This window comes from Anguilla rostrata, chromosome 13 (assembly GCF_018555375.3).
Source record: "Anguilla rostrata isolate EN2019 chromosome 13, ASM1855537v3, whole genome shotgun sequence".
Lineage (NCBI taxonomy): Eukaryota > Metazoa > Chordata > Actinopteri > Anguilliformes > Anguillidae > Anguilla > Anguilla rostrata.
Genome location: NC_057945.1, coordinates 15838529 through 15864895, shown reverse-complemented (window position 1 = coordinate 15864895; position 26367 = coordinate 15838529). Strand labels below are relative to the sequence as shown.

The 26367-nt window shown below is 49.6% G+C and overlaps 1 protein-coding gene across 5 annotated transcripts in view; it reads right to left on the bottom strand.

Moving 5' to 3' along the window:
* The window catches only part of LOC135237867 (plexin-B1-like), an 81401-nt gene that overhangs the window by 15986 nt on the left and 39048 nt on the right, over positions 1-26367 (bottom strand). For 2 of the 5 annotated variants that reach the window (XM_064305392.1, XM_064305393.1), the window contains exons 3-10: positions 20191-20281; positions 10154-10238; positions 8699-9794; positions 6510-6692; positions 2844-2972; positions 2369-2469; positions 1626-1758; positions 968-1124 (exon numbers count right to left, since the gene is read on the bottom strand). In XM_064305392.1, the coding sequence (XP_064161462.1) occupies positions 968-1124; positions 1626-1758; positions 2369-2469; positions 2844-2972; positions 6510-6692; positions 8699-9793 (1798 nt within the window). In that variant the 5' untranslated portion in view covers position 9794; positions 10154-10238; positions 20191-20281. The remainder of the gene's footprint in view (positions 1-967; positions 1125-1625; positions 1759-2368; positions 2470-2843; positions 2973-6509; positions 6693-8698; positions 9795-10153; positions 10239-20190; positions 20282-26367) is intronic. The other 3 variants (XM_064305389.1, XM_064305390.1, XM_064305394.1) reach the window with 2 other exon arrangements.

Genomic DNA, 26367 nt, shown 5'->3' with positions numbered 1-26367 from the left:
TCCTCTGATACACACAGAGCTCAGGAGCGCGATGGACGCTAGCGCTGGGTGCCAGCCTGCCGCGCACCAGAGACTGTGGGAACACGCGCAGCCCAGGGAGGGGCAGGCCAAGCCGGCCTCGCTCAGGAGCTGAGCGCTGTTATCACAGCGGGACTGTGCAAACAAACCCACCAGCGCCAGGAATGCTTTCATGAGAGCCCGCTGCTATCAGAGCAGAGAGATGGGGGTACGGGCCAGCTGGGCTTTCTAAAATTATTTTTTATTTTTCCTCAAGTTTCAAATGATTAGATAATCTGCAATCTTACTACATCTAAACCAGTAAGTATATCCCACATATTCAACCGGTTTAAATATATTAATGTTTTGAAACGGAATATTCTTATTTTTATTTTATTTATTGTTATGAAAAAAAGGAAACTGCACAAGGACTGTTCACAAATATTTATATCTTGACACCTAATTACTAAATTACTAAATGCTTTGCTAAGCTAAGACTCCTGCATTCCTATATTTGTCAAAACACATACCAATACTGTACAGCTTTGACCTGTGCAGTGCACAAGCATTTCTAATTCCTCCTAATATTACTCTTCCATCTCATGCAAATAGGAAGATTACACCCTTCTTCAAGAAGGGTCGTGAAGGGAAAAGGCTACCCTTAAATCTCTGAGGATCTATAACCTGTGAAAGATGTCACAGGATCTTTCCCTCGCCTGGGGAATACAGTGAGTCTACCTCTAAATGACAGACTGAAGTAGCATTTTAAACTGTAAGAATTCTCCCAAGTGCACATCTGGCTTCCTTGTCCTACCTTTACCAAAAAACAAAAAAAACTTGTGATGTCCTTTCCAGGTCCCCACTGTCAAATCATTTAAATATTTTCAACATTCCAGGACTTTCCAGGACTTTGAAGGACATTTGAAGGAGCACACACATCCATCGCTGAGCGCGCCGTGGGTGAACTCACCCTCTCCCGGGCGAATGGGCGGAACCTTATCCGCGTCCGGGGAGAAGCACAGCACGCCAGCCTTGCTGATGGAGGCCGGGCTCTCGCTGTCGTGGAACAGGCAGGAGTACGCCTCGTGCTCCTCCAGGCTGGGCAGCCCCAGCACAGACAGGGAGATCTACGAGGGAGCGGGCGGGGGAGCCAGATTAGACAGATTGGATTCTGGGAAGAAAGGCAGCGCTCGCAAACGTTTTGGGAGGAAGTAGAGTGCAATTAATTCACTTAAAGTGCAAGGCAAGGAGTAAAAATATAGACTGCCCTATTCCAGTACTCAAGAGAACCCCCCCCCCCCCCACCTTCAACTCCCCGCGAATGTTATCCCTCATCGGAGCTCAGGTCCAATTATTTGTGATTTACACTGTTTTTACATGCTTTACCGAAATGGAGCGGCCTGATAACGATCTTTCTCGTTGTTATATTATTCCAGCAATCAGTGCTGAGGCTGTTGGCTGGGCTAAAATCTTCCATCCTAAGAAGATAAGAATGAATAACAGCAGTACCTGCATAAGGCATGTACCAATGCTATCTTTGGGTCACGTGATCTATAGATACTGAGAGCCTATACTCCCCTCATGCCTCCCCCCCCCCCTCTCCACGGGCCCACTACTGGGTTACATACACTTCTCTTCTCCTCTCGGCTAATATTGGATGGGATCAAGGACTGGACTGTGAGGCACTGTGGCTCCAGGTCAAAACTCCACAGCCATTGGCCTGGCTGCTCTCCACGACGACATTCAGAGCGCTGACCACACCTGCCACAGAATGAGGGAGACAGGGGCACACAGGTGAGGCAGTTACACTGATATCTTCCTTTAATCTGTGAGGCTCTGGCCCATTTTGACAAAAGATATGACATAATTAAATTTATATCGATTTAAAGTATGTGCCCAAATAATATGCTTTCAAAGCATAAGCAATTGTAGGCATTTCTTTGAGTGGTCCTGTGAGTGTTGAATGTGAGTGGTCCTGTGAGTGTTGAATGGGAGTGGTCCTTTGAGTGTTGAATGGGAGTGGTCCTGTGAGTGTTGAATGTGAGTGGTCCTGTGAGTGTTGAATGTGAGTGGTCCTGTGAGTGTTGAATGTGAGTGGTCCTGTGAGTGTTGAATGTGAGTGGTCCTGTGAGTGTTGAATGAGAGTGGTCCTGTGAGTGTTGAATGTGAGTGGTCCTGTGAGTGTTGAATGTGAGTGGTCCTGTGAGTGTTGAATGAGAGTGGTCCTGTGAGTGTTGAATGTGAGTGGTCCTGTGAGTGTTGAATGTGAGTGGTCCTGTGAGTGTTGAATGAGAGTGGTCCTGTGAGTGTTGAATGTGAGTGGTCCTGTGAGTGTTGAATACGAGGGGTCCGGCATGGCACCAGGACTCACCTTCCCTCTAGGACACACCAGCCACAGTACGGGTCATGAGCAAAGAGACAGGACTGGCAGTCCAGGTGTTTGTAGCACTCGGCCACTGGCCTCTTCTCCAGCTGAAACAATAGGAGACATTACAACAACAACAACAACAACAACCACAACACACTATTTAAATAGCACTTTTCAAAGGGTGCTCAAAGCACTTTCCCACAAAGTACATTTAGAGGATGTGGCTTAAAAAAATACATAATCAAAATAAAGAACAGTTGCTATGACAACAACAGTAAGGACACATTTCCTCAAGAGGTAGCAACATTCTTTCATTAGGTATTGCAGATAAAGCTTGGTAAACAAATGGTGCAATGCGCAGAATCTGGGAGGAACCACAGAAAGCTAGAGATGGCTGCCCCAGGGGTCACCCAGAAGATCCACCAGCCGGCATTAGCCATTCATCCTAAGTGCTGTGAAGACTGTGAAGGCCACTGACCATCGTGCTGGTCATGATAAAGAGGTGTTCCTTGGTCTGGTCCAGGAGAAGGTCGCTGCTGATGGGGACGTTGGGCTGGATGGTGACGGTGTCGTACTCCTCCACCTCGCCGTTGGGGCCAAGGAAGACCTGGGGAAGCACAAGAGACAGACCTCCATCTACACAGCTGACTTTTTGACTGATGTTAGGCAATCAAACGCCTCTGAAGTGCATTCAGAAGGGTTGTGTCAGTTCTGCAGATGGCAAGATACAGAGCCTAATGGGGGCCTGAACGGCACCTAAAATGTACGCGTTCCCATATTTGTCATCTTGCACACAGGTGTCTTTTCTTTGAATTGTCCTGACATCGTAATGAACAGACTTTAAAACAATGTACCATATTTAACTGTAATAGTTTCCAAGCTCCTGAACTGGTTGGGTTCCCTAAAGGTGACGCATTTGCACAATTCAAAACCGAAACGATGAAAGTCAGGACGGAACATTAACGGCCAGTAACAGAGTTTCAACTCGGAAACGGCCCGACCCCGGCGCTCCAATCAGCAGGCTTTTATGCTATTTGCGGGAGGTTAAAATTTCAGACCGCTGGGTCTTAATGCCATTACTGTGAATCCCATTCCGTCTCGCAGAACCCTGGCGGCAATCAGGCTGATGTAAAAATCCATAGCGGGCAGGTGTATCCAAATTACAGCTTGGATAGTGCCGGGGCGTGATACAGGATACCGTTTGCAGCGATGAGATAATCCGTTTCGACGGATCATTTCTGGTCAGCTGCGCGGAGAATCGCTTTGATCCCCATCGCTCAGGGCTTCAGCTGTCTCTAATCCAATAGCGCACAATCGGGCCTTACAGAGGTTCGTTGTAGATGTCCCAATGAGAAACCCCACTAAGGAAACCAAAAGCGCATGAAAGCTTGGATGTCCGCTTCCGGACGCGTTGCGTTCGCGTGCAACACGTCCAACGTATCCAACTCTTTTGTGCAGCGATAACTCCGATTTGCTTGTGTTTTGCCAGGGTGACAAAGAGGGAGAACGAGAGAGCGAGGGGGAGAGGGAGAGAGATGATGGCAGAGAGCCAGATAAAGACCCTTTTGCCATGCCCCTCTCAGCTGAACTTTCCAAAGAAAACATTTGGTTTGGAAACCAGTGACGGCAGACATCTGTCCGATGTCACTGCGATTGTTGGAAGTTTCACAACCGTTAAATGTTTCGAATACCAACAGAATTCACATTTGACATGGCGGTAATTCACAATGGCTACGCTTTCAGAATCTTTCGAGAGGTGCATAAAACAAATAGGGCAGAACATAACACAGCAGTCCTCGTGTCGGAGGACAGAATCTTCTTTCGTTTTTTTCATGCGTATGAGGAGGAAAGAGGAGAGGTTGAGGGTTGAATTTTCCTTGCAAGTGAAAACATCTCAGAATATGAATAAGACATTTTAAAGAGCTTATATTGCATGTTAAAATGTTATCCTCTGACAAATATTTTCCTAGCAGAAAACAATTTTGCCGTGTCAGCAAAGAGCTAGAACAAAAGTATTTTTGCAAAACAAGACATTTTTTTTCCAACACAACACAGACTAATTTACACCCCTGTGCGCCAAAGTTTTTTCTGATTTATCAACGAAAAACTGGAATCAAATGACAAAAGCCAGAGAGTGCTGCCTCTTCCTGTCTCTAATGAAATAAAAGCTCTACTTTGTTATTGGCTCCTATGTGGTTTTTAATACAACAATAGCCCCTCTCTGCTTTTTATTTGGAAAACCGGGTCTGCGCAGAGCCAAGGAGACGGCCGCACGTGACCCTGCGATGTCACCGACAGCCGCGCGATGACGGGGACAGTGTCGTTATTCACGCCTGGCCTGTGACATCCGCCAACCCCGCGGCATGACGAGACCAGGAGGGCTCAACAGCCCCTCTATACCAAACCTCTTTTTTTTGCCACAGTTAGCGATGGCGAGACTGACCACAGGACAAAGGGACACAGTCACGGCCTGTGGGGAAACGCTGACGGGTCTCCAGTTAAATTAATGGGGGCAATTGTATAACTTTTTTTTTTGCTACTTATCTTCTGCGCACTCCGGATAGTAACCGGGGAAACGTTACCATCCAATAGCGTCAAAACAAGCCTTGCGATGCAGAGGGGCCCTACCAGCCTCCCCCTCCCTCTCCTCTGCGATGACCTCACTTCCCTCACTTAGCACCACAAGGAATGCCGCGTTCCTGGTGCAAACCAGAGGGGACGTCTCCGTACGCCATATGGCTGACGGCCACCACGGGCTAGGCGCACAGCCAATCACAACGTTTAACAAACCAGCATGCGTGCGCGGAAAGTGCTAGACTGGAGGAAGGCAGGTGTGCATGCAGTGGCAACATGAAGCTTAGAACACGGTCTTGTTTTTTCCTGCCGGTAAAGTTGCGAGAAAGCAGTAGATTTCCTCAGAGTTCAAACGTGTGGCCGTAGGGCCCCTACATTAAGGCCATTTTATGATAAGCGTAACACCAGGGGAATGGTGTTTGGATTTGAATCAAGTCAGCCTCGCCATCTGCTGTGATATGTTTGGCATGTTCAACAGAACACTGGAGTTAATTAAAAAAGAATTATTGCGCGCACACGCGCATTACATAAGTAACGTGTAATATTTTACATACTCATGTGTCAACGGTTTGAAAAAACAGGTGAAAACTTTAGGGGAATGAAAAGAGCCACTAAAAAGGTGAGCTAACAAGAGAAGAATCTACACTTACTGACAATTACGAGAAAAAAACAGAGAGAGCGGATTTTTAGTACCGCACATGAAAGAGAAAGGCAAGTAAAATTAGTTAAAGGATGACAAGAAAAACATTGAAAAAAGGACAAAAAACAGGAAGAGGAAGCTGGCCAAACAAGGGAGTCGGACAGGGGATATTAAAAGATAATAACAACTGTTTGTGGAAGAGAGTGAGCCACAGGGCATAGATCGTTCAGATACCCGTACCCAAACAAACATTAAACAGAGTGCTGTGGGTCCATTCACCATACAGCTTAGCTCTCTCCTCCATTGCAGTTCTTTAACACTGGCCATCTGATAAGGTCTCACTATCGCACTGTGTATTTATACATGACCCCCGTGTCCTACTTCTTGGCAACAGGTTAGAGAAGGAATGTTCTGAACCAGAGTCTATGTTCAAGGCTCTACTTCTGTGGTATTCAGCCTATGCGTGTGCACGGCGTGTACACATGTACAGTGTGTGTACGATCACGCATGCGCATAAGAGCACAAACGTGTGAGTGTGCGTGTGTGTGCCAGGCAGACCTGGGTCAAATACATATTTGTTTTGGATTCAAATACTTTTCTGTGCACTATTGATCTTTCCTGGTGTAATTGAGCCTGCCAATATGACCAGACGGCAGGGTTTGCACTTTTTGACAGTATTTCATTGATTCCAATACACCAGACAAGTAATCATCAGTAAAGCGTAGAAAAGTACTTGAATCCAAAACAAATGTGTATTTGACCCAGGTCTGGTGCCAGGCATATACATGGACACAGTAAGTAATACGCATCAGAATCGTGGCAAATCTCACACCATGCTAAGTAGAAAACAAAGATAAATATTAACAATGACACATAATGGGAACATATCAGCAGAAGCCCTGTAGCCCGACCGTACGATTGGCTGCGTACCTTGTGCAGGCTTCCTTTGGAGTCCCCCAGGAAGGCGATGGTGTGCCCCTCCCTCACGCTGACCGCCACCGCGGTGAGGCGCGACGACGGGCTGTCCAGTATGGACTCGGCCTCCACCGGCACCCGGCTGGCCATCGGGCTGGGGGTGTGGTCCGAGCCGCAGGGGTAGGCCTCCAGGGTGTTCTACAGGGTGACAAAACACGGGCCTTCAGCTCTCTCAAAATCGGCTTTTCGACGAAGTCCCGTGCGGCTTGTAAATGGGTTGAACGCCTCCGGTCGAGTAGTTTGGCTCGGAGCCGCGGTGTCGAGCCTTTCCTGAACACAAATCGCAAGCCTGCCACTGACATGTCTGAAGTGTTCAGTCCACCAGCGGCCCTGACGCGTGTGGAGTACAGCAGAGGCCCTTCTGGAAGGTTTCTGCTGGTGTGACTCCAACCCGTAACAAAGCCAACCGCTGACTCTCACACCTACACCTGAGCATGGGTCAAAATGACCTCACCCATGGCACAGTCAAACTACTCAGATGTGGAGCGTGTCAAAGCATGAGTAGTGGAATTAACTTCATGAGTCAGGGAAGCATATATTTTTCCATAGGAAAGAGAAACTGTGTGCATCTGGTTATTTTTTTATTTTAATGCATGACTCTAAAAGGTGAATAATGTAGTAAAACATTATGTAAATCATTTAAAAACTAATACACTTTACACCGGCTCATTTTCATATTCTTTTTAGTTATGATATCAAATTGCAAATATTTGTTGGTTAATTTTAAATAGGTTTGATACCATCAGTTCAATAAATTCTGGGGGATGTCAAACTCAAATCCTGGAGTGCTGCTGTGTCTGCTGGTTCTTATGTGCACTCAAGTGATTAATGTAAGTAACTGATTGGCTGAAGAGTCTGTACACCTCTTGTTTCTAAGGCCCATACTAGCTGCTGATTGAAAGGAAATCACATAAAACCAACAGAGACTACAGCCTTCCAGGACCGGAGTTTGAGACCCCTGAGTCAGACGCTTCAGTACAAACCTCTCCAATTACTGACTGGATAATAAACTAGTTAACAAGACTACAAATCCGGGCTATATTGACAAACATTTACATTTACTGTACTCAAAACATACAACTTAAATCTTTATTTTGAAGAATGGATTCATCAAAACATTATTTAAAACGAACTGAAGAAACAATTTCAGTATTTAAATGCAGTTAAAATATAAAAAATGAAGGTCATGTTTGTAATCAGTGTGTGTCAAAGTAATTTGCTGTTTCTGATCTGTAATTGAGAACCGCAGTGCAGGGTGTGTACGCAGCTGATAAGATGGTCCCAGGCACAGGACCACAACATCAGTCTTTGAATAATGCAACTGCCTCCTAAAACACTAATAAAACCGACCAGAACTGAGAGAGCGCGAGAGAGCGAGAGAGAGAGCGCGAGAGAGAGAGAGAGAGCGAGAGAGAGAGAGAGAGAGAGATTATTCATCTCTCCCTCTGCCTGTGATGCACCAGACATCTGAGCGCTTCATCTGTCCTTGTCAAACCTCATTAAATGCTCCCCCTCTTGCTAAGCAAGGATAATCCGAAATATCGATTCCCGACAATCCCATTAAAATACACCAGCATCTCTCGCGCTTCTCTCGCCGACTCCCAAGGACTCGAGTGCACGGGGGTCACAGGCCGAGTCCTGTTCCATGCCATCCGGGCCCCGCCCTGTTTTTAAGGGGAGTCTCGTTAAATGCACCGAGGATCACTGCCTACTGATCGCTGTCAGAAGCTACGTCCGTCTGTGCCGCTGCTCAGAATCTCCAAAGCAATAATTTAATTCTAAAAACAAGAGTGATCTTGTTTAATATACGAGGAATTTTTCCACTGAGAAAAACACAACAAATAACAAGGTCATCAATTTCTACCCAGAACAGAATCTAAAAGTGGATAAATATCACTAATAAACCTGAGGTGCACAAGATTTCCCCTGAAATCAGAATGGATGCCAATATTGTTTGCAGAGTAAGACAACACATTGTAAAATGTAGATAATTCCCATTTAATTATAAAGATACTCACCAGAAAACTAGTAAAGCATTTATGGAAATAGTCACACTATTCACTAACACATTCAGAAGCAATGATAGATCTCTTCTCACTTGGAAACTGGAGTGAGGGTGGGGGCGAGGGGGGGCGCTGACTCACCGAGGGCAGGGTGGCGCAGTTGGACTTGACCTCGTACTCGATGTAGGCGGCCTCGCCCCCTCCCTCGGCCTTGCCCTCGCGGGTGTAGCAGAGGTCGCGGGTGGAGTTGATGCGCTGGTCCAGCTCCTCCAGGGGGAAGACGCAGAGCGCAGAGTCCTCGCTGGCCTTGCTGGAGGAGGCCTGGCGGGTGGAGAAAACGCCCAGCAGCACCTCCTTCTGGCCGCCGCCCCCGCCCGGCCCCACCTGCACCGCCTGCAGGAGGTTGTAGGCCTTCCCCGCGGCCGAGCGGCAGGCCAGGGGCACCTCCACGTAGGAGTAGTAGGCCGCGTCGTCCAGGCAGACGCGCGACACGTAGGTCTTGTACTCCCGCGACTGCGACTTGAGGTCGCGGCGGTAGAACAGGAAGTAGACGTGGGCGCGGAGCGAGAAGGCCGCCACGAAGTGGTGGTCGTACTCGGACAGGCGCCCCGCCACCGCCAGCTTGGCCGTCTCCTCGTAGGAGAAGACGGGCTCGGATGCCAGGTTGCGCGTGGAGATGGGCGGGTGGCCGCTGGTGTAGCCCCGCCCCACGAACAGCACGGGCTGCTTGCCCCGCGAGCGCACCACCAGCCCCACGGTGGTGACGTTGGGGTCGTTTGCGGCCACGTACTGCGTGTCGACGGGCCGATCGGTGAAGAAGAGCACGCGGCTGACGTTGTCCAGGCTGCGCTTCTGGCAGATGCCCTGGTTGACGCTGCCGCAGCTGATGAGCTCCAGGGCGTAGGGGTCCACCAGCAGCAGCTTGTTGTGGTTGCTGGTGGGCCGTGCATGGGGGCAGTTGGTGTCCGTGATGGGGGGCAGGCAATCCTTGCTGTCAGTCACGGGCCCCGTCTTCTGGGCCAGCTCCAGGCGCAGCCGCCCGTCCAGCTGGAAGAGGCGGTCCCGGGCGCCCACGTAGACCCGCCCCACCGCCGGGTCGGGGTGCAGCGCCAGGTGCTCGAAGCGGCTGTCGTTGCGGTAGAAGGTGGGGTATCCGCCGGCGTCCCCCAGGAGGGACAGCAGCGCCGCGGCGACGACGGCGCACGTTGGGACCATCCCCGGCGGCATGGCAAACATTCTGGGGGCGGGGCATAGGGGAGAGCGGGACAGAGAAAAAAATTTGGGGATAAAAAAAAAGGAGACGGTAGAAAAATCAGGAGACAGCAGAATTTGCTCAAAATTTGCCAATTGTCAGCTAAAATGATAGGACACAAATTCGCACACAAACAAAAAAAAACCAGGAGAGAAGCTTATACCATGGCATCCATTTGATAATTAACAGGGAAAGGTGCCACAGTGTACAAAACGTGCACAACAAAAGTGCACTTTCATTAACAAGCCAAGAACCAAAGTTTAAAGCAACGATCCGGAATCACAAGTAATGTAATGGAAAATAATCGGAAGCCAGAACAAGCGTTTATAAAATGTCCTCCTCACCATTTGCTTCAAACTCCGTGTTAAAGAGGCATTTCACCCCTCTGCCATCCAGTAAAGCAGATTAACACCCTCCAATCAGCAGAGCCTGAAAAAGAGCGGGAGAGATCACATGACTACAGCGCACTTCATACGCAGTGTGTAATTACACGCACTCATACCACACTTAGAGCAAAGGCAGTTAAAATCCTTCAGCGCTGAGCAGTTGGCTGCGCACATTTAAATCCCAACCAGCCTACACTGCGGTTGTCAGGAGTTCCGTTTGCCAGCGCAAGTCAAAACAGGCAATGGGAAATGACTTTGTTGGCATAATACTGCTTTGTTTTAATTCTAAACTTGAATTCGAACTGTGCTTTATTGACGGGCACGCATGCGCGCGTTACGATGTCTTGTGTGCAAAGCGTATAATTTGAAAAAGAAAAACACCACAGCGATGCGGCCTGCTCGGTAAACAGCGTCCAACCACCGCTCCCCACCCTAACACCCCCCCCCCCCCAAAAAAAAATTATTCTGTATTTATTTCACATTAAGCCCCTGGACACGTTTACCAGCATTGTCTGCTGACTCACCCCCCGTCTGCAACGTGCATACAAGCGGAATCTTTATAAAAATACGCAGCGGGGTGAGAAGCGGTGGCAGGAAGGAATAACTCTCCCACTCTCCACAGAAGCAGGATTAACCCCAGCCAGTGCAGACAGGCTGGGTTGGGTGGGAAGAGCAGGACGCTGAAAGAGACACTATTCTCCCACCCAGTGACACAGACTCCTCACAACACTGAGGCATTTAGAACCTCCCCCCCCATTGCTCTTATCTAAAGGGGGGGGGGGCAGGGGGTGGGAAAGGCAAAGAGGCCCTGAATGCTGATGTGGTAAAAAAAATAAAGCAAAAAAATCAGACAATCATTGCTAGCGCCATCATTCTGACCTTAGTTTATCCGCCATCTGATCTTTCACTCCATTAAAACCAGCCTACCCCCACCCCCTCCCCTCCTGCTCCACCCCGCAGAAGCTATTTAAATATTTGCAGACGTATTTTTAGCCTCGTGAAACGGCTTCTTTGAGTTTGGGAAAGCTGACAAAGCCGTCTTAGAGAAGATGATGACTGCTTCTGACACATACCCGAAAAAAAATCAATTAAAAAAAACAAACAATAGTCTGAGTTTTCAAAGGATCTACAGGGAGATGTAAGAAAATGGGGGGTTAACAGACACAAAAAAGAGAAATATGTGAAATAGGTTTTTTGGTAAACTCAGATGCGCGGCGGGGGCGGGGGCGGCGGCGGGGGCAGCGGCGGGGGCGGCGGCGGGGTTGCAGCGGCGGGGGCGGGTCATGTTTGCTGATCGTATCGCGGGTCTCGTCCCCAGCCCCGGCTGACTCTGAGAAAGGAAGGGAAGACCCAGCACGGCCGAGCACAGGAATGACAGGCACGTCGCCCCGGCGACGGTGCGAAGAATCGACCCTCTGTGCCGGGGAAACCCCGCGCTGACCCGCCGGATTTCGGGGGTCGTGCCGCGATATGACGGTCACGGGTAATTACCAGCCTGGCAGCGATCCCGCGCAGTTGTCACTTTCCGCGATTATGAAAACTTACAACCCTCGGCGCTGGAATCCAGGACAGTTGTGCCTTGTCTTTCACCAGACAAATAGAAAATAATACATTTTTGCGTATTTTTACATTTATTTCAGAATGTTTCTTTTGTTTCTTCCTTTTCTACGCCCATGATCTAATCATTTGCGTGCTTTGTCTACATTTCTGCTACACAAACACGGGAGAACAGTAATTTGATCTAATTATGTTTGTTTTTAATCGCATTTGATTTCCAGCAGCAGTGTGTTTTGGTAGGCCAACAGTTGCACGGTAACAGTTACACAGCAGAAGCAGGAAGGGCCAATAGGAAGCACAAGCAGTAATTAGTTTACACATGTACGTGGGTGTCTGTGTTCTCCTGGTGCCTGATGTTCGCAGTGTAAAGGAGCTGTACTCAGGACTGCAGTACCCTAACAGCTGCAGACCGTGGCTCACTCACGCAAACATGTCACTGCCACTCAGGTGGTCTAGAGGGTAGAAAAAATCAAAGAAAAACAATGGAAATCTACTTGAGCAACAGAGAGGTGAATGTGGGACAGTGGAGGGCCAGGGTGCAGTGGGGAGTAAACAGGACAGTGTAGCTCAGTGTGGAGCAGTGTGGAGCAGTGTGGCTCAGTGCGGAGCAGTGTGGAGCAGTGTGGAGCAGTGTGGTGCGGTATGGTACAGTCTCATGTACAGCTGTATCGGGGGAAAGCAGGGAGTGCTACATAAATGTTCAGTAGATATTACATGTATAGATGACAACTCAAGGTAGAGGTATACCGCTGGCAGTTGTATGAGAAAATTTAAAAATTAAAAAACGTACAAAAACCTCTAAGTTATTGCTGACGTCCTCATGCAGACTTGATTACTGAAAGGACGTTAAAAAGGATAATAACCACCTTAAGCAAACCTATTTTTCAACAAACATCGCTCCATAACTCCAATATTTGCACTAAACAACTTGAAGGTCTATTGAAATAGGGCTCTACTTTTGTGTTTGTTTCAGAGGTGTTCCTGTAATGATGACACCAGCCAGTACTGAGAGAAACCAAGCTGGGCTCGTACTAGGAAATTTAAAACCTGACACTCAGGGGTTTTACTGAACCATCTGGTCATGGTGATGAAGAAATTAGCAATAACATTATTTTTTTCCCAGCTCAATAAATCAGATGTTCTTGAAGGCCTGGAGTGTCACATCCTGTGTGTGTGGGCTGAACAGATAACACTGAGCCACCGCACTGAGCCACCGCACTGAGCCACCGCACTGAGCCACCGCACTGAGCCACCGCACTGAGCCACCGCACTGAGCCACCGCACTGAGCCACCGCACTGAGCCACCGCACAAGCTGGAATTATCAAGAGTTCACAGCCTGTGAACACTCCGTTTCTTTTAGTTCTTTGTTAAGCCCTACCGTCAAGCTCAGACACTAACCTAACACCAAATGTCACAGACAAGCAGCTTTTATTTCATATTTGCACAAGATTTCCCCAAACGACCATGCTAACGCTGTATTTACACAAGACGACCCTGGCGCTGACTGGCACGTATGAGCAGCTTTGCTTCATATTTACGCAAGACGACCCCGACAGTGATCGGCACAGACGATCAGCTCCACTTCGGAGCGCCTCAAATAACGGTCCTGCTAATATCCACTGAGTAAAACTGCACTAGCTGCTAGCCTGAGGAGGGCGTGCACCCCTGTCCCGCCCCGGCATCGCGTGCTCGCTCCTGGGGGACATCCGCGCCGTCGTCCGTGGAAAAGCACTTCCTCCAACAGCTCAGGACCGGGCCACCTCAACTGTATGGATTTTCCAGCTTTGCTTTAAGATGGACTACGCTTCACCAAATGGACCAAACCTACCATCTCTCAAAGTCCACAGATCCCAATACCATTTTGTTTTGTATAATGCACGCAAGCCATTTTATCTGTGTAGCCCATCACCGACTAAGGTAGTTATTCAACAGGTCATATAATCAGCAGCTGACCTGCTTTTCTGTTATGTGCTGTGAGCCAACTCTAAAGAGCAAACTATTGAGTCATATTTTCTTTATTTGTCTCATACACCAAAACAGTATTTACAATCAGGTAAAGGCAAGACATCGGCATTCTTTCAAACTGACTCCTGATTGCAAAAAATCGAGTAAGACTCAAATGCAAGGCATACCATCTATCAAGAAAACAGATAGCAATAGTTAGCAGCAGTCAGGTATGCTTGCGGTGTGGTCTCAGCTCGACCAGCCCAACCTGCTGGTTTTCCACCCGCCCTTCACCTGGGAGTCAGGTGTGACAGTCCGGCCAATCAGTAGTACTGTTCAGTTAATTACCAAGGGGGAAAAGAAAACCAGGGCCGGATTTGGATTCGAGGTTCAGATTGGGTATCCATGATCTAGCCTACACTGCAGGTAGAACGGATAGCCTAGATAGGCTGAACAGCCTGGTCTCATCACCAAACATCTCCAGACCCAGCCAGTCTAAATACTGAGCTGAACCAGAGCCAAACTAACAATCGGCCGGGTGTGAATTCTGGAAGCGTTCACATGCGTCACACGCACAACCAGACCGTAGAATAACAGAAAAACAGATCACCCTGTACTGAAGGCAACTGGCCTCTAAACACTCCACAGTTAACCTTTTTAAAAATAAATAAATAAATAAATGGAGCCTTTGCACAGATTCAGGGCTCAATCCCACTATCAGGCCAGAGTCTGTCAGAGATTATTGTGAATGGCAGGCGCTGGACTGGGCCCTGTCACCCCACACGCAGATTTCTCAGCGAAAGAAAAAAAAAAACAACAAGTGCTTACAAGCTCCACTGAACTTGGGAGTCGTGATGGAATGTGACTGAAAAGCCACTACTGCTGAGGGAGAGAAAGAGAGAGAGAGCGAGAGAGAAAGAGAGAGAGCGAGAGAGCAAGACAGAAGGAGATGGAGAGCAAGGGGGAGTGCACACAATGGCCATTAATTACGGAACCAAGCCAAAATGCTCCATTCAAAACTAATTCAAATAATGGCCAGGGAGAAAGCAGGAGAAAGGAACGGTTCTGCTTGCTTTGTAATTAGGGGATGTGTACTTAAAACCCACCTAATGGCCTGTCCAGATCGCCGTGGCACATCCGGACCCGCTTTCGACAGGAAAAAGCGCTTTTTGTACCCCATTATCGTGAACGAGTGCTTTTTAGCCAAACAGCCACTGGTTACTCTGAACTGTACCGTTAAAAAGGACGCTTCGGTGTTTTCTGAAACAGCTGACCTCATTGTGCAATCACTCCGTGCTTATCTTTTTTTTCCCATAGCCCAACTCAAATCAATTTGTTTCTGCAAAAATACACGCAAAAATCTGTAAAAATGTGTGCATGTCGGATGAATAAGCTGAAAACACGCTTAGACGATGTTGCGTTCTCGTTTTACAATTCCGGTCGTCAGTTCGAAACAAAATTCAAGATTCTATGTCCTTTATGAATGAAAACTGGGGTCCTTTATGAGTCTCTACTGGGGGTTTTTAGCTATACTCCAGTTTTAAGTCCACTGTTTTTGGGAAACTCCAGCGCTTGCACTTAGCATGACAGGGGCGACACTGAAGAAAAACAAGAAGATTAATTTTGAAGTTGCTATCTCATTGACAGCTGCTGGGCTGGAGCGCTCGGTGTGAGAGCGCTCCGGATTCGGCCGGACTGCGCTCCTCGAGCCGCGCCGCCCCGTGACCGCTAGCCGCGCCGACGGGAGGTTATTTATAGCGCGCGCCAACAATGGCCGCCGCTGAGAGGGAACACGCATTCCTCCTCCTGGCTGACGAACTTGGGGGGGATTATCGGTTCTGCCGCCTTCCAGAAAGGTCTTTTCACAGAGAGAAAGAATTTATGGCTCAAATCAGCTGTCTTTTTTTTATATAATCGGCCTTTTTGTGGGGGGGGGGAGGGGAGCAGAACTCTCAAACACTCCCTTTTGGGTACATTCCAAACTGTGGGGTTGCTTGTGGGACTCGGTGGAAGTTCCCATAACAATTAAACTCCAGTATTATTAATAGTCGCATTAAAATGAAAGCTGAAAACTTGAGCTTGGGGGGGTTTTGACAAATCGCTGGGAAATGCACCAAAGTCAAAGTTCATCCCTGTAAAGACCGTAGCATGAAACCCTGTTGCCTTAGCCTTACAATTTCACCTCTGAAAACGCCCGTCTCGTGCACAGCCTCCGCTAACGTTAACACGGCTCGACGCTGGCGTCGTTTGCTGATGCCGGGGCAGTCGTGGGCCTGGCGCGGTCTGCAGATCTCCGTTAGGATCCGTGCGTGTCGGTCTGAGCGCGGCGGCGTCGCCCGGCCCAGCCCCGGCGCTCGCTGGTGGAAGTTCATCACGGGCGGGGGCGGCGGCCTCTGACAGAGAGAGCGGCGTGGGCCTTTAGAGCACGGGCGCTGGGCTTCGCCCCCGGCAACAGGAACACGGCGTGCACTCCAGCCTTTACGAGCATTACCAGGGAGCTCCAAACTATGCTATTGTGCCCGTCCTGATATTTAAAGGGCGTTGCGCTGGCTTCCATTTAAAACTCCGACCGTCGTCCGAGCCGTCTAAATAACGTTCGGAGCCGGCATCTGGTTGACCGCTCCCGGTGTTTCGGGAATGTCAACCGTTCACAACCCTCGCCTCGTTCGGAACAACTCCAAAAACCCTGGGAAGTCCCCCAAAAAGTCCCACGGTCCCTCGTTTCGCGTCCTTCACCAGCCCTTTACAGTCTCAAGCGCACACTTGACATACCACCAGCACTTCCAGGTGCAGTATGCTCCCACGCCATTTTACATGGTACATTTACCAAAAAAAAACAATAAAAGTCATACCAGATATGCCAGTTCATTCATCAGTAAGGGCAACGGCTGCTTCTGAAGATGACACAGAGCACAGGGTAGGGCTTTTACCAGGATGCTGACTCTGCACAGAGCGCTTCCAGGTCACCGCGTCACGCTGTCTCCAATCCCCTCATTGTCCTCTGATGATTATCTGTGGACGAGCACGGCCTTCTAGACGGACCTCTCGCTGCGAGTTAGCGGTCTGGCGGTCGCCTCTGTGGCGGCCAGCGTTGGGGATTTATGGGCGGTGGGGGGGACGTGAAAGTCACTGGGGGGGTGGGGGGGGAGGGGGTGCAGTCCTCTTAACACAGATGAATAACTGAAGGGCCAGACCCCACCATTAAAAAGGCAGGCACCAGGCCACCTGCTCCTCCTCTGGCCTTTTCCAGCCACGGCTCTGAGAGACGATCACGGGGGGGGGTGGGGGCACTCGCGGCCGTCCTCTCCTCGTTCCCCATTCCACTCGAGCGCCCCCCGGTAACCAGCGGAGGCGGGGAAGGGCTCAATTATTAATTAAACAGCGGGCTGCCTTCGCCCGCGACTCCCCCCGGCGACGGACGGACCCTCGTGAGCCGTGAGAGGAGGAGCGGAGCGGCGGGTGGAGGGAGGTGTGGAGGCGGACGGAGGGCGAGTGCACTGCCCTCCAAACAAAAAGACGTGTGTGACACGCTCTCGCATACCAGACTCAGACAGTCCCTTAGGCCTGGGGGGGGGGGGGTGAGATCCAGAGACTGTCCCCCACCCCAAATAGCCTAGATGATGTAGGCTAGGCAAGGAAGCTAGTTTTAGTAACATCACAGAATCACTCTTCACCTGAAAAAGTGCAAAAAAAACTAACTCATTTCAGAGATTCCCCACTTATAGAGCCGTTTGCTGTTTCTTTGTCTGCGGGGTGACCACGCATGGATTACACTACCAGTAGGTGGCACTCTTCCCTCTGAACAGCACACCTGCAGCAGCCCGTGCTCTTTAGCATGAGCGTCCTCACTTGAACAGCGTAGGGTTTCACCTGCATTGCAAATAGCTGGACTGCTGTAGGGGAAGGGGGGACGGCGGGGGGGGGGGGTTGGAGGCAGTAGACACCAACACATATCAAATTTAAACACCCCCTCTTCCAGCAGGTGGTTGCTGCTGAGCCAATCGGGACGAGCTGAAAACACAGATGTGACACGCCGGAAGGTTCCACGTAGGGAGGCCGGTGGGAACGGGCATCATGGCTGCACCGAGTTTGCTTTCGTCCTGTTACTGCAGCACAACAAAAAATGGACTCAACCATTTCTGCAGAATTCCTATACGTATTGTTTGTTATCCATCCATAAGATTACAGCATTCTAGGCCCTGCGCCAGCACACCAGCGTAGAAGCATACACAGGAAGCGCATTGCATGTCCGAGCGTGTGTTGCGTGCGCATTTCCCAAAACACGGCTATTGAACAGGGCCAATGGGACAGGCCGAGCAGCAGCAGCGGGCCATACAGGGTTTGATATGTAGATTAGACCCTGAGGCCATATATCGAATGCAATCATCTCCAAATCTTTTGTTCTTATGCTCCAGGTGAATGGATTTATAATATATGATTCACTGTGGTTTGAGAAATCACTGCACACAGCCTTTCCTGAAATGCAAATCACTAATCACACACCAGCTAATTAATCCTGTCAAATTAACATTTTCCAGAGTCTAAGGGAAATGGGCAGGTGAGTCAATCTTCAGATGATAAATACAGAATCCCCAGTGGGTAGGAGAAACACCACTAACCCCACAAGCAAAAAGAAAAGTTATTGCACTTTTCAACACAGCTGTGATTGAACTCGTTAGACAAAGACCGCAGTGTACCAGACCGGCCTTGGGGTACTTTTAAACGGCTCATCGGATTAAAGCGTCTCCACAAACAAACCGAAACGAGGAAGAAGAGCCGTCAACCGCAAGAAAATGTCTTTTTTAATTCATCTTGGGAAAGAGCCTTGCAAACGGCCGAAACAGAGCGGACGCGGCGAAACGGAGCGGCAGGAAGCCGAGGCCGGCGAGCGAGCGGCGGTCGGGTCTCCCGGGAGAGGCGTGGCGGCCAACGTGTCCCCGCAGCGGCGGGCGAGGAGCCAGGCCCTCTCCCCAAATTACAGCCTGCCGTTTTTAGGAGCTGATTATGGGACGGGCAGGAATGCAAGCGCTGTCAGAAAGAATGCGCGAACTACACCGACGCAAAACGAGCGGCTCTTTTTCCAGGTCCTGGTGTTTATGACGCAACAGCGAACGCACCATGAACGCCGAGGTCCGTCGCTCGGGCCGGCGAGTCGTTCGGGTGGAGAGAATAGGGTGTGGGGATTTATTTAAAGACCGTAGTTTAAATGAATGCCTGTGGGCCTGTGGTACCACCGGGTACAGTTGGGCTCCAACTGGCTCCAGCGCTCTCTGTGGGGCAGCGGTGCGGCTCGAAATAGAAAACCGTGGAAAATCCCAAAACAAACTGGGGCAGCAGTTCAGTATAATGTTCACAGAACTGGGCCTGCTACCCAGAGGTTGCAGGTTCGATACCCAGGTAAGGCACCGCTGCAAAATGCTTAACCTGAATTGCTTCAGTACGTACACAGCTGTGTAAATGAATACTGTACTAAAGTTCAAGTCAGTCTGGAAGAGAGCATCTGGTAAATGCTTAAAATATAGAAATGCTAAATTCTCAATGTGATTCCCGCTTCTACCACCCTGTAGGTTTTCACTCCAACCCTAACAAACACGCTTCATTCAACAGCTAGAGAGCTTCTTGAGCGGCTATTTAGTAGAATCAGGTGTGCCAAATTATGGTAGCAATGAAAACCTACCGGATGGTAGATCTCCAGGAACAAAGTTGGATACCACTGCAATATAGTAACTACACAAACAGATTTGAATGCAAATAATATATTATGTGGAATGAGTATGCTATGGATGCATGCCTGCGACACAGACCTCGGCATTTTCTAAATGGCACCGATGCAGCTCTCTGCAAGCTGCTGTTTCTGGAGCGCGGTTATTCAGTGCATGCACGTCCCTGCATACATTAGACCCCTCGACGCATTTTCCGTTTCATGAAGAGCTCCTCTTTCATGACGCTGAAAGGGCCTGAAAAGCAGCGGATGAAAGCGCTTTGTTGACGCGGTCGCCTTGGCGACGGGCTGAGGCCTCCGGGTGAAAGCCTCCCGCGGACCTACGCTCGGAACGGGCCGTCACATGGCCCCTACTGTAAGGGCCCAGTGTCCCACACAAGCTTACAGGGGCCCGCAGGACAGAACCTCTTCATCTGTAGTTTCCTCCCTCTCCGTTTGGACCTCAATCAAACAAGCCCGGAATTGCTCAATTATTAATTATGAATTCATTCATTGGATCGATTCTTAAACACCAGACCTGGGTCAAACTTTTCTGTGCTCTGTTGATCTTGCCTGGTGTAACTGAGTCTGCCAATATAACCAGAAGGCGGGGTTTGCACTTTTTGAGAGTATTTAATTGGTTCCGTATCAAATGATGATGTGTTCGATGTTCTTGGGAGACTGAACATTTGAGAAAAAGCAAAGAAGAAAAACTCAAATCACAGTTTCAAACGCGTTTCCAGTTCTAAAAACTACTGGAAGCTCGTTTAGGAAGTACTCAGGATGCCCTACCTGCTGTGAATCGATCTTTTGAGGAAACTGGGGGGGTGGGGAGGGGGGCAGCTTGTCGATCCAGGTCTCTGGAGGCAAGGCAAGAGGACGGCTGGGAACACAAACACAAACGTTGTCCACTTAAGACATCGACACGGCAGGAAAACAAGCGTCTAATTTTAACTTTGAAAAACGGAGCTTCTTCAACGAAAGCGCGTGACGACAGGCGACAGACGCACGACGGGGGCGGGTGCCGGAGAGGCCCGACGCGCGGTGCGGCGGAATGTGGCGTGCGGTCCTTTGAACCTTCATTCCCTCCCCACCGAGTTCACCTGCGGCAAACCGTAATCCACGGCGCGGCTTCAAGCGGAAAGCCCAAAATAATCGACCGCCGACTCGACTCCCTTCAGTTCATCAAACTTCAAAAGGGTTCCGCCTGATCCTTTAACTAGTCACTTCAATGCATCGCGAGTCAAGCAGGCAGCAAGACATCTGACAGTGATTTACCGCCTTCAAACGCTGAATCCAAATGCTTTCACATGAACATTCAAAAAGAGCTCGGGTCTTCCAATGCTACCTTTATGTTTGACTCCGGCGAAGCTGGTTACAGTATTCCATATAGCTGCTCATACACCATGACTAACAAAACTACAGACCAATAGGAGGAATGTCTACACAAATGAAAAAGGAATAATGAGATCGACCTACATACGGATGCAACATTTTCTGTTCATTTTGATGAGGGCCAGGATACCATGCAAGAAAACATTTTAGCATGAAACAGTCAGCCTCACTTCAATGGATTCATAGAAATGATTTGCAGTGTAATATGTAGGCCTACCTGTTTGCACAAGTTTCGTGTGCCTGTGGTTTTTATATTTTACATTTTTAAATAAATCCTTTTGAAAATGTGTAATTGCACATAACTGTTCTAAAATTTCCTCTTAGTAATAATCCTCCCTTATATCACCATTTGCTGACCATCTACTCTACACAATAGTGTCTTGTAGGGAACTGCTGGTTTAACCTGAATGTAGTTTCACGGTAAAGAGGAAACCCCATAAACACTGCATACACTACTTCTAAACCAGACAAGTGGGAAACCAGAACAACCGACAGTAGCAGAGCCCAGAGCAGGCTGACACAGGAACATTCAACAGCCATGTCAGTGAAAATGACGGCATTTTGACATTAAAATGTGTTCAGAACACATTCAGCCCAGTACTTGTGGTGTAGGAAAATTCTTCAGAGAACATTAATCTCAGAACAAAGAGGAACAGAAGTTTGGAAATACTTCAGGATAATTCCCCCATAAATCCACCCCTTCAGACTTAACGATGTGAATCTCCTCGGGGGGCTTCAGGCTAGCTAATCTGAGGTAAACTAAATATTTCCGTAAATCGAAATTTTAATTTGGCGGGGGACAAAAACGGCTTTCAGAGCGCTCTGAAAACACAGCGCTGTTTGTTGATACAGCCCTTGGCTGTTGCACACCGACTTCAGACATGAGAATCATGGAACAGTCTTTGAGACCAGAGGCAAAGGCTCATTGATTTCCTTCCAGAAGGTTCTACTGCAGAACACACATCACCTCAGAGGGAGGCGGAGCCTCTATGGTAACTGAACTTGCATCACCTCTGGCAACCGTATAGAGGGCTCTTGTAGGGCCGGAGCAGACAAGTGGTTTCTGTGGGTTTATAGTGAGTTATAAGGCAGTAGCAGAAAGTCTAAATATTAGCATGGCAGTCTAGTGTCCCGGGTGGTGTGTGTACAAACGTGTATATTTACAAAGAATATCTTTGTAGTGCAGGGAGTTGGCTTCCGTAACGATCCCTTAAATAACCAGGGGAAGGGGACGGGGGCGGATGGGTGAATTTCCATTGAACGGTTGTGGCGCACGCACCGCGTACGTTAGTGCACGCACACGCAGCCGCGTGATCCTGGAACAGGAGAAAGTTGACATACGGAGCGGGATACTCAGTCTCCCATGGAGCACGGCTTCCTGGCTCCTCCCCGCCTTGCTTGCGTTCGGGAGGCTGAAGAATGCGAATGTTGAACTGGCGCGTTTTAAATCATTTTTCTCCGGCGGACGCCGTGGCGCGGGGCTCGAGAAGCGCTCTGGATTCCTGGAACGTCCCTGGCTGGCCGGATACCAGCCTGCGCCGGCCTCCTCCCGAATCTACGCGCTCCTCTGCTCCCCCCCTGGGGACACCCGGAGTTCCCCCGTGCTCCCACCCCCGCTTCAGATACCCCCTCAAGCCCCCCCGACAGGGAAATGGACTGGGCGAGCCAGTAACGGACTGGATACGTGGAGCCTGCCCCCCTGCCAAAACCACCCTAACGCCCCCCCCGGGACCCAACCATTCTGCTCAACTCCCACCTAAAACATGTGCTTGGACAGCACCGTTAATCCACCAGCTGCGTCCCAACCCCGCACTTACTGCTCTCAGCCCAGCCGCTTCGGATATCAAATCCGCATGAATGGAAGCCAACCATGACGGTTACTCCACACAGACAGCGTGTCTTATTTTTTATTAACTTCCATGTTTATCATTCAGCATATGAATTTTAAAATGGGAAATGACTTGGTGAAGAAGATCCATTATTCATTATTCAGAGGATATTCCTTATTCTGAGGATACATACTTTCATTTCCCAAAAAAAATAAATTATTATTTCACACTTGAGATGACTTAAACAGGCACTTTGACAGACACTCTCATCACTCATCTACACCCCCCCCCCCGCCCCGCCCGCCAACTCCCCCTTCCCTCCCCACAACCGTCATTCCCATCCACACCAGCGGCCTGCCTCGTTACCTTCCACAGAGACATGTTGCGGTGACGGGCGGAATCTGGGTCAGTCTGACCGCGACGGGCAGCCGTAGCTCAACTGTTCTGCCCAGACGAGCGAGCAGCCTTCCCGCTCATCGTCCTCGTGTTCGTCCGCTCGCTGCCGGGCACGTCATTTCCCGGTAGCCGTCCGATTCCGACCCTGCCGAGATCGCTGGCGAGAAGAGAGGGCGCACGTGCGTCCCCCTGACTGGCACCGGGGAGGCGGGGCCGACCGATCGAAAGACGGACGGAGGAACCGGTGTACGTGCGGGCCGCTCCGTACCCCGGGAGCTGCCGGCATGGGGGGGGGGGGCTGGTGATGAGCGAATCTGCTAAAGAGCTACAAGTGACCTGTCGCTCACCCGTCATATTTAATACGCTGGGTCTCAGGCAGCCGGGCGCTGACGCACGCTTTCATACTGGTGACCCCGGACGCCACTCAAACAGACAGGCAGAGAAAAGGGGGGATGAGTGAGGGCGAGGGCGGGGGGGGGAGCTCACACAGAGGAGGGGTACAGCAGAAGTGGTTGAATGCTGTTTACATGCTTTGGGGATACAGCGATGTGACCCCAAGCAGGCATGGCAAACAAAAACACGCACGCACGCACATACACACACACACACACACACTCGCTCTCTCATAACACGCAGCAACACACACTCTGTCTCTCTCTCTCTCTCTCTCTCTCATAACACACAGCAACACACACTCTCTCTCTCATAACATGCAGCAACACACACTCTGTCTCTCTCATAACATACAGCAACACACACTCTCTCGGTCTCATAACACATCGTGTCTCATGTCACACAGAAACACACACACACACACACACACACACTCTCTCTCATGACACACAGTAACACACTCTCTTTCTCCATCTCTCTCTCTCTCCCCTACACTCTCTCACTGTCTCTCTCTCCCAGGGGGCAGCCCCACAGACGGCATTCAGCAGTTCGATGGAGGGAGGGCTGCATTATTAATTACCGGAGCGGCGGCGAGCGGTGACGGCCGGGTTCATGAAGCAGAGGGAGCCGATCTGTACGAGTCGGTCAGACAGCATCGAGCGCCTTCGCCAGCGAGCGCGGCGCATGGGGGCTGAGTACGCGCAGCGGTGTGAAATGTGCGTGCCGGTGTTAAATACGGCGGCGTCCCCGGGCGCGGGGGAGCTGACCGCAGTCTGGCTACCCGGTTCAGCCGGTGTGACTCAACGGGGCGCTAAGAACAAAACAAAAACAAAAAGAGGGCTCTGTTGGGCGCCGACAGAACAGAGCTCCACAGTCAGCAGGGAAGAGCAGAAGGGCCTCTGTGTGTTGGGTTTCCTGCTCTGCTGTTGGGGGGGGAAGTGAAACTAGCAGTTTGTTCAGCGGGCCCGTCTGTAGGCTGTGTACAGTAGCCCGGCCTATGCCGGGACTCCGCGCAACCCTGATTAAGGCTGGGGGGGGATGTTTATTCGGGAGGGCGTCGCTGTGGGCGGGACCTGCGGAGAGGGGCGCGCAGGACGACTCCCCGTTTCCGCGGGCAACCGGGCCCGACGCTGGAGAGCCGTGGCGGTGCGTCCCGTCTCGTCCTGCCCTTCAGACACCCCCCCCCCCCCACGGCTCTGCCCCGTCCGCTTTATCGCTCGGCTGTCCTCAGGAATGCTGCTCCAAGCTCACACCGCACTCCATAAATACAGAGAGGGCTTTCATGAGCCCCGCACAGCTCACACATCCAATTAAAGACAGCCACATCTGATAAGCTTAGAGCAATGCAGAGCCCACATCCTACACACACTCACTCACCACGGACAGAGACAGACTGACACAGACACACAGACACAGACTGACACAGCCCACATCCTACACACACTCACTCACCACAGACAGACACAGACAGACTGACTGACACAGACACAGACTGACACAGCCCACATCCTACACACACTCACTCACCACAGACAGACACAGACAGACTGACACAGACACAGACTGACACAGACTGACACAGACACATACACACACACTCACTCACCGACGGACAGACACAGACTGACACGGACACAGAGAGACACAGACTGACACAGACACAGACAGAAACAGAAACACACAGACAGAAAGAAACGGAAACACACATGCAGACAGAAACAAAAATACACATTCACACACACACACAGACATACAGTCACACACCAGTGTTTCCTGTGGAACTGATCTCTTGGTGTGGTTGTGAGTGTCTGAAGGGCGGGGGGGGGGGTGTGTAGCAAAGGTGAAAATGTTTAAGACTATGAAAACATAACCTCTTGAGACTTCTTAAAGGTTTTAAAAAAATATCTACATCTATCTTTCAGCTCTGACGAGCTCTTGATACAAGGAATAGCAGTTTGCAAGAGCTAAAAAGTAGTTTTAGATGTACTTTAGAACCATAAAAGGTTTGTTAACCCTTGTATTGTTTGTAAATATTGAAGCAAAATAGGCCTGTATTTGAGTTATGGTGGCATGAGAACAATTAAAAGAGCACATTGTCCATCTAGAAGTTCTACCTTCAAGAATAGAGGACTATATAACCAAAATTGATACTCAAGAAAGATGTATTGTACCATTATAACAGCAGCTCTAGATAAAAAAAGGGTAGGCACGTACGTAGCTCAACTGGAACAGGTTCCGCTTCGGCTCAAACAAACACTGTTTATTTTCAGATAATGTTACATATTTATCACACTTATTTTTTACTTGTCAGACAACCGCATGAGGCATTGCACTTGCCCGAACAGAGTTAGGATCCGCCAGTTGTCGCCACCGAATGATAGTTAACGCCAGTGCTTCAGATGGGCAGGAGCTGTCGGGACTTGTATATGAGTACCGACTCTTCTTTTGATTACCAACATTAATTTATTTTAAACAGTGTGCGTTTTGAGGAGTAAGCAGCGGCACATATTTTGGTCCAATTCAAACACTGGTTAACACTATGGTATTTTTTGTAATATTTGAAGCGTCGCTACCTACCTTCTCGTTGTCTTTCGGTCGCTGAAGAAAAAAAAGTGACGCTTTGACAGACCTTTGCGCGCTGCAAGTCTTCCGTCCACCTCAGAAAGGAGCAAGCGCAGAGCGCGCGGCCTAGGCTCTTTTTGAAAGTAAATATGTGGATGCGACGGTATGGTTTTGAAAGCGCATTTAGGCAGAAATATTTAATATATAGGCTATATACAGTAAATATATTATTTTTTATGTACGGCACGGCAAAACCTTACCAGCGGAAATGTTGTCACACACACAAACACACACACACATTAACACGCACACGCACACGCACACACACAGTCCTCTCCAGCACTGATAATGACAGAAGGCAGAACCGAAGGAGAGGCCGGGAGCCGGAGCCACA